This window comes from Culex quinquefasciatus, chromosome 3, assembly GCF_015732765.1.
Source record: "Culex quinquefasciatus strain JHB chromosome 3, VPISU_Cqui_1.0_pri_paternal, whole genome shotgun sequence".
NCBI classification, from domain to species: domain Eukaryota; kingdom Metazoa; phylum Arthropoda; class Insecta; order Diptera; family Culicidae; genus Culex; species Culex quinquefasciatus.
The window spans coordinates 32,881,848-32,894,521 of record NC_051863.1 but is presented as its reverse complement, the minus strand read 5'-3'; the positions used below and the strand labels follow the sequence as shown (position 1 = coordinate 32,894,521).

The 12,674-nt window shown below is 38.0% G+C and overlaps 1 protein-coding gene across 5 annotated transcripts in view; it reads right to left on the bottom strand.

Moving 5' to 3' along the window:
- Positions 1-12,674, bottom strand: part of LOC6045170 (furin-like protease 1) — a 454,649-nt gene that overhangs the window by 54,050 nt on the left and 387,925 nt on the right. For all 5 annotated transcript variants that reach the window (XM_038263921.1, XM_038263920.1, XM_038263922.1 and 2 more), the window contains 2 exons: positions 8,120-8,601; positions 7,845-8,050 (listed from right to left, as the gene is read on the bottom strand). In XM_038263921.1, coding sequence (XP_038119849.1) covers positions 7,845-8,050; positions 8,120-8,601 — 688 coding nt within the window. The remainder of the gene's footprint in view (positions 1-7,844; positions 8,051-8,119; positions 8,602-12,674) is intronic.

Sequence of the window (12,674 nt, the reverse complement as noted above, 5' to 3'; positions counted from 1 at the left end):
ACTGCTAGTTTTTGCAAACTATTTTCAAACTTTTATGTAATTTAAAGTCAAAATTAGAGAAATATGAAAAGTAAGCATTGTATATAAATTTGGGTTACATTTACTTTATATTTTATCTCGAAAATTACGCATCGATGCACTATGGGGTTTCAGGCGGCCATAAATCGAAAAACCGACAAACTCTAATTATTTTTTCGGTATTTTTTTCGAAAATAAACATTCTAACAAAGAAAAATCCGGAGTTTGAAAGTTGTAGGTTTAAAATTCACTGAATGGCAGACCTTCAAAGGCGAAAATGATAAGAAAAAACGTGTTTTTTGACAAAAAAAATAAATGATTATTTTTCATAGTTGTACTGTGTAGCTGTTTATGTATTTTTTCCTGCATCATTATATATATTCAGAAAGGTAATTGATTCAACTTTTCAATAACATTTTACAAAACACACTTTTACAGGCTAAAAAATAATAAAAATAATAAAAGATGGATTTTTATTCAAAATTTAGTTTTTTTCAACTTTGTTAACAGTTCAACGCCCAAGGCTCCAAAAAAGTTGGAACGGTAACTTCAACTCGCTGGTTCTCGGGCCTAACTCAACCAATCAAGATGATTCTTCTTTCCAGTGATTTGTTAGGATGTCTAGATCATTCTAAAACTTTGCAGAACTTAATTTGATTAAATCTGTATTTTTTGCGATCGAAAACATCGTTCCAACTTTTTTTTTCGCGTGTAAAAAAAAATCGCCGAAAATTCCGCGGAGGCAGTCTTTTTAAAAAAGGTGGAACGATGTTTTCGGTCGCAGAAATTACAGATTTGTTTAAATTAAGTTCTGCAAAGTTCTAGAATGATCTAGACATCCTAACAAATCACTGGAAAGAAGTATCATCTTGATTGGTTGAGTTAGGCCCGAGAACCAGCGAGTTGAAGTTACCGTTCCACCTTTTTTGGGAGGCTTGGGCGTCCGTGTAAGTTGGACATGCGTTGGGCGTTCTAGTGTTAAGAGGCAGTATTTGTAAATATTGCTCGGTTTGTTCTAGAGATTGTATCGAGGTGCTTCGATTTGGATGAAACTTTCAGCGTTTGTTTGTCTATACGTGAGATGAACTCATGCCAAATATAAGCCCTCTACGACAAAGGGAAGTGGGGTAAAATGGCCTTTGAAGTCTGAGGTCCAAAACACATGAAAAATCTTAAAATTGCTCGTATTTCCGTAAAACTTCATCAATTCCAACTCTCTTAGATGCATTCGAAAGGTCTTTTGAAGCACTTCAAATGAGCCACAGATATCCAGGATTGGTTTAACTTTTTCTCATAGCTTTTGAAAATTACTGTTAAAAATTGTTTTTTTTTAAATCTTAATATCTTTTTGCAACAGCCTCCAACATCCATACTCCCATAGGTCAAAAGATAGGTGATTTCATGGACTATAAGCCTGCGGTATTAACTTTTTGGCCAATCGCAGTTTTTCTCATAGTTTTTCGATTTTTCTATAACAAACATCTTACAACGTTAGTTTTTGCCCTGTAGGCCGCCAAAGCGCCACTTTTTGGTCTCAATTTTGTCATATTTGGAATCCTCGGACAATTTCACGTAAGTTAGAAGTATTGGAGTTGTAAATTTGATTTTGAAAAATAATTAAATAAAACATTTTTGAAAAAAGGTAAAATTTGGTTTATTCTGTGATCAATACGTCAAATGCTGTATCAAGTAGGTGAAAACCTGTTTACCACTAATCCGACAAAATGTAAAAAAATATTTTAATTCATTCCAAATGGCATTTTTTTAATCAAATTTACCACTCCAATACTTCTAACTTACTTGAAATTGTCCGAGGATTCCGAATATGACAAAATTGGACCAAAAAGTGGCGCTTTGGCGGTCTACAGGGCAAAAACTAACGTTGTAAAATGCTTGTTATAGAAAAATCGAAAAACTATGAGAAAAACTACGACTGGCCAAAAAGTTAATACCGCAGGCTTATAGTCCATGAAATCACCTATCTTTTGACCTATGGGAGTATGGATGTTGGAGCTGTTGCAAAAAGATATTAAGGTTTTAAAAAAATCAATTTTTAACAGTAATTTTCAAAAGCTATGAGAAAAAGTTAAACCAATCCTGGATGTCTATGGCTCATTTTGAAGTGCTTCAAAAGACCTTTCGAATGCATCTAAGAGAGATCTTTTAAGATTTTTTATGTGTTTTCGAACTCAAACTTCAAAGTCCGTTTTACCCCACTTCCCTTTGTCGTAGAGGGTTCATATTTGGCATGAATTCATCTCATGTATAGACAAACAAACGCTGAAAGTTCATTGTTATCCGAGCATTCGTTGGTGAAGGTTGTCTGAATCAACATGACTCGTCGCGTCCCGGCGCAAAACGCCGGCAATATTGCCCTACCTGCGGCTCAAGCAGGCAAAAAAGTGGGAATTTCCAAAAGGAAGGTTGAGGCCTCAACTGATGGCCAAAAACCAGGAATTTCCAAAAGGAAGGTGCTTTTGGAAGTGACATCGAACAGCAAAAGACGAAAAAGAGCGACGGTACTGTACCGATGGATGAGGAGGAGGAGAACTCTTCATCGCACGAGGAGCAGCTTTTGAAGAACAACAAGTTCGCTGGACTGCCTGACGAGGACCAGGTAGCGGAAGCAAAGGAGAATGAAGTGAAACAGCGAAAGGAGAAACTGCCTCCTTTTATGTGCGGCAATCAGCAGCAACGATCGACTTTCGAGCGGGGCTGGTTGAACTCATCAAGTCTGGGAAAGTCCAAGGCAACATTCGTCTGTGTCAGGACGGATTTAAGGTGCTGGTGCAATCCAGGCAGCACTATCAACTGGTCAAGGATTACTTGACCGAAAACGAGGCGGAGTACTTTACCCATGATGTCGTCATGGATAAGCCGTACAAAATCGTCGTCAGAGGTCTGTACGACATGCCAGTGGAGGAATTAGCTGCCGAGCTAAAAGTTTTGAAACTGGATGTGTTGGCCGTGCACAAAATGAGCCGACGCAACAAAGACATCAAGTACCGTGACCAGCTCTACCTGCTGCATTTGGCTAAGGGATCGACGACGCTTCCTGAGCTGAAGGCAATTCGAGCGGTTTTCAACATTATCGTGTCGTGGGAGCGATACCGACCAGTGCATCGTGACGTCACACAATGCTTCAACTGCCTGGGCTTCGGGCACGGAGGTAAGAACTGCCACCTGAAGCGTCGTTGCGCCAAATGTGGTACCGATGCGCACATCACATCCCAGTGCATCCAAGATTCGCTGGTGAAGTGCCTCAACTGCAACGGTGAGCACTCGTCAACCGACCGAAAGTGCCCCAAGAGAGCTGAGTTCGTGAAAATTCGGCAGCAAGCATCGACGAAGAATCAGCCTCAGCGTCGTAGAACTCCTCCAGCCCTGGTGGAGCAAAATTTTCCACCTCTTCAACCGCGACGCCAGGTCCCGAACTTGGCACCGTTGCCGTTGGATCCCAGGAAGAGAGCTGAGATGAATCATCCACGGCCGGGTTCCAGCCAGGAGCCGAGACCGCCACCACCGGGCTTCAGCCAGGAGCCAAGACCAACCCAAGAACCAGCAGTTGAGGAAAATGGTAATGATCTTTACACCTCAACCGAACTCCTCAATATTTTCAAACAGATGTCCGCTGCACTGCGTGGATGCAAAACCAAGACCCAGCAGATTGAAGTGCTGACCTCGTTCGTCATCCAGTATGGATCGTAGGTCCCTCAAGCTGCTGAATTGGAACGCTTGCTCCATTAGGAGGAAGAATTTAGAGCTGGTGGATTTTCTTCGCGAGAAGGAGATCGACGTAGCTGCCATCACGGAAACTCATCTGAAGCCCGGTGAAAAAGTTTATCTGCAAAACTACAAGATCGCGACGCAGCTCGATAGGACCACCTCTGGAGGAGGAGGTGTGCTTGTCGCTGTTCATCGTGATCTCAAGCCACGCCGGCTGCCACACTTCAAGCTGGACATCATCGAGGCCGTTGGGGTGGAAATTCCCACTTCGGTTGGCCCAGTACTCTTCATTGCTGCATACTGCCCACGTCAGGTGAATTCCAGAGATGGTTCAGCAGCAAAACTGAAGAGCGATATCCAGAAGCTGACACGGCGGAGCGCAAAGTACATCATCGCTGGTGACCTCAACGCGAAGCATGAAGTTTGGGGCAACAGCAGGAGGAATCGGAACGGAGTGATTCTGCACAACGATCTGCAAAACGGATACTACAACGTTGTGAGTCCGGATCGTCCAACGAGGGTGGCTCGGTCTGGGAATCACTCAATCATCGACTTCTTCATTACCAATATGGCTGAGAACGTGGCTCATCCTGAGGTGTTTGAAGAGTTGAGTTCTGATCACTATCCGGTGGTTGTGGAGGTTGGAGCTTCCGTTACTCCGCAGCGGCAACCAACCCGGAAAGATTACCACAACGTTGACTGGCAGCAGTTTCAGCAAGTGGTAGACAGCAACATCGACTATGATCAACACCCGGAAACTTCTGCCGATATTGATCGTTCGCTGGAGGTGATCCAGCAGGCTATCAACCAAGCAGAGGCTGCCAACGTTCGGGAGGTTCCTGTTAATTTTAAGGTAACTGATATTGACGTAGATACTAAACACTTGATTAGACTTAGGAATGTTTATAGGAGACAATATCAACGGACTGGGGACTATGACAAAAGATTTCAGTGAACAATTTGAACAAAATCATACAAGACCGACTTGACAATATCAGAAATCAAGAATTTTCAAAACATGTAAGCCAGCTTGGGAATTATTCAAAACCATTTTGGAAACTTTCAAAAGTTCTTAAAAACAAACCAAAGCCTATTCCTCCTCTTATTGTTGAGGATTCTCCTTTGATTACATCCGAGGAAAAGGCAAATGCACTTGGGCTTCATTTTGTTAGTTCTCATAATCTTGGCGCTTCCATGACCAGCCGTAAAGAAACATCAGTTGCCAATAGTATTTCAACAATCAATGACTCTACCTTTGAATTTCCTGCAGATTCCCATGTTTCTGGTGAGGAAGTCAAAGTTGCAGTTAAACAAATGAAAAATATGAAAGCTCCAGGCTTTGATAACATTTTAATCTAGTGTTGAAAAAACAGAGTGATCAGTTCTTTCAACATCTAGCCAATATTTTCAATAAATGTTTGCAACTTGGTTACTTCCCCACCAATTGGAAACTGGGCAAAGTCATACCAATTTTGAAGCCTCAAAAGATCCAACATCGCCAACAAGTTATCGTCCCATTAGTCTTTTGAGTAGTCTGTCCAAACTCTTTGAGAAGGTCATCTATTCAAGGCTTTTGGATTTTACCAACGATAATAATATAATTTTGAACGAGCAGTTTGGCTTCCGAAAGGGACATAATACTGCTCATCAGCTTACGAGAGTAACTAAAATCATCAAGCAGAACAAGCTTGAGTCTAAATCAACTGCTATGGCTTTGTTGGATGTTGAGAAGGCTTTTGACAATGTTTGGCATGATGGTTTGATACATAAACTGTATTTATACGGTTTTCCAATGTATCTTATCAAAATTATCCAGCACTATCTTTCGGAGAGATCGTTCAGGTTTTTCTGAATGGGATTGCTTCTGGATTATTCAACATTGATGCTGGGGTTCCCAAGGAAGTATTCTTGGCCCACTTCTGTACAATATTTTTACATCTGATTTGCCTACTCTTCCTGGTAATGGTGTGTTGTCACTTTTTGCTGATGACACTGCCGTTATTTATAAGGGTAAAATAACCAGATATTTAGTTGGCCGTCTTCAGAAGGGTCTTGACGTTCTTTCCGAATACTTTGGCGACTGGAAAATTCGCATAAATGCAGCCAAAACTCAAACCATCATTTTTCCACTTTCCAAATCGGCCCGATTTGTCCCAAAGGATGATGTTTTGATTAAAATGAATGATGTTTCAATACCCTGGTCAAAGGAAGTTGTCTATTTAGGTCTCATACTTGACTCGAAACTATTGTTTCGGCAGCATGTAGATAAAATATTGAACAAGTGCAGCATTCTCATCAGGTGTTTGTATCCTTTAATTAACAGAAAATCAAAGCTATCTTTGAAAAATAAGCTAGCAGTTTACAAACAAATAATTTACCCCGTTATTGAGTATGCAGTACCTGTTTGGGAGTGTTGCGCTAGAACTCATAAATTGAAGCTCCAGCGTGTCCAAAACAAGGTACTCAAAATGGTTTTGAATGTTCCTGGCTGGACAAGATCAAGTGAGGTTCATGAATTAGCAGAAGTAAAAATGTTGGATCAGAAGATTCAAGAAAAATGTTTGAAATTCAGGGAAAAATGTGCTATATCTGAATACCCCTTGATTCAAGGATTGGTTTAGTTTATGGTAAGATTAAGTTAGTTTTAGGTTAGGTTATGTTTTCTTAATTTTTTTTTTTTATTTTTTTATTTTTTTTTTTTCTCATTGTACCTAGTGTTACAAAAATGATAAATCATATACTTTTAAAGTTAAGAAAATGAACAGTGTTTAAATCACGAAAAGCAAACTAAAGCTGAAGAGCCACAGCTGACCACTTATTATGTAAACCAAATGTAATTATTATAAGAAAGATTCAATAAAGTATATTTAATTCAAAAAAAAAAAAAAAAACGCTGAAAGTTTCATCCAAATCGGAGCACCTCGATACGGCCTGTTACACATTGGTGAAAAACTCGCTCTTAATGGAGTACTTTTTTTGTGTGCATTTGTGCGATCTGAAAATTGAAAATTGAAAATGATTCATGCAAGAAAATTAATGATTTCGCGTATACGCTTGGTTAAAATCACATTATTTACCTGCGGAGGCAAAAATGACGTACCTGCTATGCATGTTTTGAAATTGATTTGATATTCATGACTTTCTTGGTACTTAGGTACGTTTAATAAAATTAGAAATTCCTATTCTAAGTATTTTACAGAAACGATTCGTCGAATATTCATATCAGTTCGTTGTTGTGTTCTTTTGAAAGTATGGAAAATAATACCGTAGTGTCCCTGTACGATATAAGGAAGCACTATTCTGAAAACGTGAGAACTGCTTTCGAGTATATTTGTAAGAATTACAACATTGCAGAACCATCACATGATCAACTCAGGGAAAAACCACAGAGGAAAAACTTCGCATGTTGTTCTGTAGCTTCAAAACGAGGTATACAAAAGCCCATAGAAGAAGTTCATATTTCAAGTAATCTAACGACAATCGGTTACATAGTGATTTTGATTTAGAAGAATTTATCGTGGAAAACGTTAATTTTGCAAGTGGATCAACAAAAAACGTGGACGAGAATCCATACAATGTTCCATAAAATTAACCGTCTAAAATTCTTAAACACCGCAAAAATCAAATTTTAATTGGAGGGGGAGGTGGATTTTAACTCAAGAAGAAGGGGAGGGAGATTGGACGTAAATCAGAAACTTTAACATAGCATAAACCGCTATTCCGTGCATCAAATAGACAGAGCAAGAATATCAAAATTCACCACTTTAATGCATGTGGCCTCAAATATATGAAAAAATCGAAAATTAAACTTTTTTTTTTTGGAAAAATATCAAACATTCATTTGTTTTCATTATACTAAGTACAAACAACACAAAAACTCACAAAAAAGCAAAAAAAAATTTTTTTTTGACCTCTCGCTTATATGGAAATACCCCATAGTGCGATGGTCCCCTCGTTATTTTTCGTTCAGCCCAGTTATCGAACAAGTACTGTATTAGACTAAATCACTTAAGAAAATTATCGGGGACTTTCATAGAACGCTTTAGAACAAACAAAAGGTAACTTTTGACTTATAGTCAACGTAAATTATCACCACTCACCGATATGCTGCAGGTCGCGCCACGTCAAATTTCGATTCGCTTCCAGCACCAGCGCGGCAATTCCGGCCGCCAGCGGTGCCGACGCGGACGTTCCCGTGTGCGAGGACGTGCACGAGTGGTGCAAATCCGTCGTAATGACCTGCTTCTCGTTGGTGTTCCCACTGCTGTACGTCGTGGCCAACGTCGAGCTGCACATTTCCGAGAACCTGTTCCGTGCGTGAAAGTTAGCTTGGCATCATTAAACTGTTCCGCCGGTCATCGTGCAACACACTTACCAGGGCACGAGTCCCTCCTGGGAGGCACTCGAAATCGACAGCGTCCAGATGGAGTTGGTGTAGCCGTCGCAGTTGCAGTTGTCGTGCTCGCGACCCCCATTGCCGGACGCCCAGATGAAGATGGAGCCCTTTCCACCGCGTCCCTTCCGGACGCCCTCGATGAAGGCCCGCGTGGCCATATCGCCCGGACCGTCCACCGTTTTCCCGTCGTCGTCCGGACCCCACGAGGCACTGTAGATGTCGATATGTTGCGAGTGCAAACCGAGCGATTTGGCCTCGACCACGTCCGTGACGTCCCCGTCCAGCATCCGGACGCCGCCGACGCGGGCTCCGTACGCGATGCCCACGGCACACTTGGAGTTGTTGGCCGTGGCGGCGACCTCACCGGCGCACCGTGTCCCGTGCCGGTTCGAGTCCGTTAGGTCGTAGTGGGGCATCGGGTCGCCGTCGTTACCGTTGACGTCGTACGACGCTCCGGGGTCCTGCGGGTGGGGGGAGAAAAAGCAACAATTAGAATTTTTCTGGAATTCTCGCCAAAAAGTCAAATTGAAATCAATTACCCTGAAAAAGGGCAGCCATCTGTGAGTAATTTGTGGCAAATATGTTCGCGTTCAACCACACCACGACTAATTGGATAATTTAAATAACAAACTGCGCACTTTTGACCAACTACCCCCCGAAATGACGAATCGGGAAGGGGGTGTCGTTTTCCAATCAACAAGCATTAATTAGAGCCTGATATTTGGAGCTAATGGAGCAACCAAACAACTGATTCGGTACAATTTATGTGCCTGATAGTGTTATCGAGCACTCGTCGCTATAATTATGCGTAATTGGCAGGTGGAATTCATTCGGTTGAAAATCATCTGGCCTCTGTTTTTTCATGTTATGGGACTGATATTTTTTTTTCAAAGTTGGTAATTAAATGATTTTGTTTGAAAAGTTTAAGAAAAGGAACAATTATTCGAGAAAAAATCAGCGGCCTTTTTTTCTAGGCTGAATTGAAATTTCCATTATTAATCAAATGGGATTAGTAGCGAGTTTGGCCTTACTGTTATTTTCCGGTAATCTTAAAATAAATCAGGCCATCCACTTTAACAATTCCCAAGTCCTCTGTGGTCTCTATTACAAGTTTCTGCTCGAACTTAGGAGTCCAAAGGCTAGAATGAGGAGATTATCCAAACCTCTTTTCTAACGTCATGATTCGAATTCCCGGATGGTTCGAAACCCGGACACTTCAACTTGTTTTAGCAATTATTTGAATATAAGTTCGCATTATGAATGTCAAAACTTTGTTATTTGATGAATTCTAACATCAACTTTCATTTAAAGTTTGTTTGAACGCTGTACACAGAAAAAAAAATCATGGTAATATTACATCTGGGAAGGGGTACATCTTTTATGTCAGAAAAAGGTGTAATTTTACCTCTGGAAATGTGTAATTTTACCACTTTTCTGGTGTAATGTCACTTTTCCAGTCTAAATTGAGGTAAAATTACAACATAAAAGAGGTAATGTTCAACCTTCCAAAATTAAAGCTTCCAAATTTACATTATTTTTTACTGTGTAGTTAATGCCAAAACAACTGAATAAAATAAAATTATAAGTTTACCATAAAGCGAAACATTTCAACGGAAATATTTCATAGGCGTCCAAAGCACCGGGAAGGTAAAGCAGAAATTTATGTTTTTGATTTTCTTAAATTCTAACAAATTTTTATATAAACCATCGATTTTTTTTTATGTTAACAGCTTATTTGAGACTTAAAGAATGCCATTCACTAACATTTCAGTCCAAATTTGTGCGATTTATAAGCAAAATCGAGTGTCCGGAATTCGAAGCAAAAGTGTCCGGATTTCGAATCAGCTTTTAACAGTGTTCGGGATTCGAAGCACAACAAGTCATTTTAATTTTCAAATTCTGATGACAAATTGTTAGGAAAGACATATTTTGCATGCATTCTCTTAAAACTGACTGTTTATACTAAATCCTGATGTTATTTCTACATTTCCAACTTATTACGAAATTTGGGGAGTTTGGGGTAATATGGACTAGTGGAGGTAATTTGGACACCCCTTTAAAAATCACCTTTTCTTCGGATATAAAGTTAAAACGGCAATTTAAGTGATAAGGTACAAGTAATGGCCTAGGAGTACGGACAAACCAAACAAGTTGGAATAGGTTGAGTAATTTTGGTATTATATGTACAAACATGCCTCGGTTTAGCACCGCATATGGGGGATGCAAAACCGAGGCGTGCATAACCAAGGCACAGAGCTTATGGGATTCTGGCTATATGGGAGACATTGGCTATAATCGTATGTAAAATCATGCAAATATAAAAAATATTATAGTGTTTTGGAATCGGGATGATGTCAGCTATCCATTTAAATTAAAGTTTCATGAAAATTTTCACAAAAATACGTATTTTTCCTGTATTTTGAAAATGCAATTTTTTTCTCTAAATATACCAAAAATATTTTGTTATTGCTAAATAAGTATCAAACGATCAGGATTTATTCATACATTTCGAATGTAATAATTTTTTTTAAATACTCAAAATTTTCACAAAACTTCGTATTTTCGAAAAAATAATCAAAATTTCCGTTTAAACAATATGGGTATCAACGATCGGGATTTTTTATACATTTCGGTTGTAATAAAAACATTTTTTGAGAACACTCAAATTTGTCACAAAAATACGTATTTTGGAAAAAAAATATTCAGAATTTCAGTTTTCCCAATATGGGTATCAAACGATCAGGATTTTTTCATACATTTCGAATATAATAGCGAATTTTTTGAAAATACTCAAAATTTTCACAAAACTACGTATATTTGAAAAATCACTTAGAATTTCAGTTTGAACAATATGCGTATCAAACGATCGAGATTTTTTCATACATTTGTAAGTTGTTTTGTGAAAATTTTAGGTTTTCAAAAAATGTTGTTATTACATTTGAAATGCATTAAAAATACCCACATTGTAAAAACGGTTGATACCCACATTGTAAAAACTTAAATTTTGACCATTTTTTTCGAATATACGTAGTTTTGTAAAAAAATAAGTATTTCAAAAAAAAAGTTATTATTACATTCGAAATGTATGAAAAAATCCCGATCGTTTGATACCCATATTGTAAAAACAGAAATTTTGAGTATTTATTCGAAAATTCGTAGTTTTGTGAAAATTTTGAGTATTTTCAAAAAATGTTGTTATTACATTCGAAATGTATGAAAAAATCCTGATCGTTTGATACCCATATTGTAAAAAGCTGAAATTTTAAGTATTTTTTTCGAAAATACGTAGTTATGTGAAAATTTTGAGTGTTTTCAAAATACGTTGTTATTACATTTAAAATGTATGAAAAATGCTGATCATTTAATACTTATATTGCAAAAACTGAAATTTTGAGTATTTTTTCGAGAAGCATTGCATTTTCAAAATACAGGAAAAATACGTATTTTTGTGAAATTTTCATGAAATTATAATTTTAACGGATAGCTGACAGCATCCCGATTCCAAAACACTATAATTTTATTGATGTTTGCATGAATTTCATACGTTTAAAGCAAATGTCTCCCATATAGCCAAAATCCCATAAGCTCTGTGCTTCAGTTAAGCACTGGGCCGTGCTTAACCGAGGCAGCTGTACGAATCAAAACCGGGGCAGTGCAAAACCGAGGCGTACAAAACCGAGGCATGACTGTAAAAGTTTCCAAAGGCCAGTTGGCACTGACTTAAGTTCTAATATTTGAGGGTTGGTAAATAAGGCTTTGCAAGGATTATAGGGCAAAAAAGTGGACAATTTTTGTTTAAGGGGGCTGCTTGGACGATGCCTGAGATATGTGCGTATAAATATTGTGCATTTTATCCATTTTTATCATCAAAAATTGCAATTTTTGATAGAACATGCTATGGGGGTAATTTGGACATGGCTTGGGGGTAATTTAACATTCATGGTTGGTTGAGTTTTAAAAGGATTTAGATATATTTAGAGGTTTTAAAATTTCAAACACTCAAAGAGGAATTTAAGCAATTAGAAGTTTCACCAAATTTTTTTAATTCAGATAAATTTATTTCAATATTTTATTTCTGATTACTGCACATTTGGCATTCAACTAGACTCTAATGTTGAGTGATTTTAATTAATTTCTTTGACTTTTCTGATTTCTATGCTGGTTTACAATAATATTTTAATTTGAAAGGCTACGGATTTCAAAATTAAAAAATGAATGGTTTCAGGTTAATTAGTTCTTTATACAGACTGATTTAGATAAATCTAAACGATACCTTAATCACTAAAAACGAAAACTTGTGCCTAATCCCAAATCAATGTTTAATTCATTACAGAATGAATGATTAAATTATGTATACTACACTGAAATATTTGTTATCTTCCTATTGAATTATAGTTCTATCACAAAATCATTACTTAAACCTTTGATGAGATATTGTGAGCAAAAAAAAACACTTAAAAATATAAATCAATTACAAAACCTGGTTGAAGGTTAAAAAACATGTTCAAATAATCAAATGTTTAACTTATTCTTC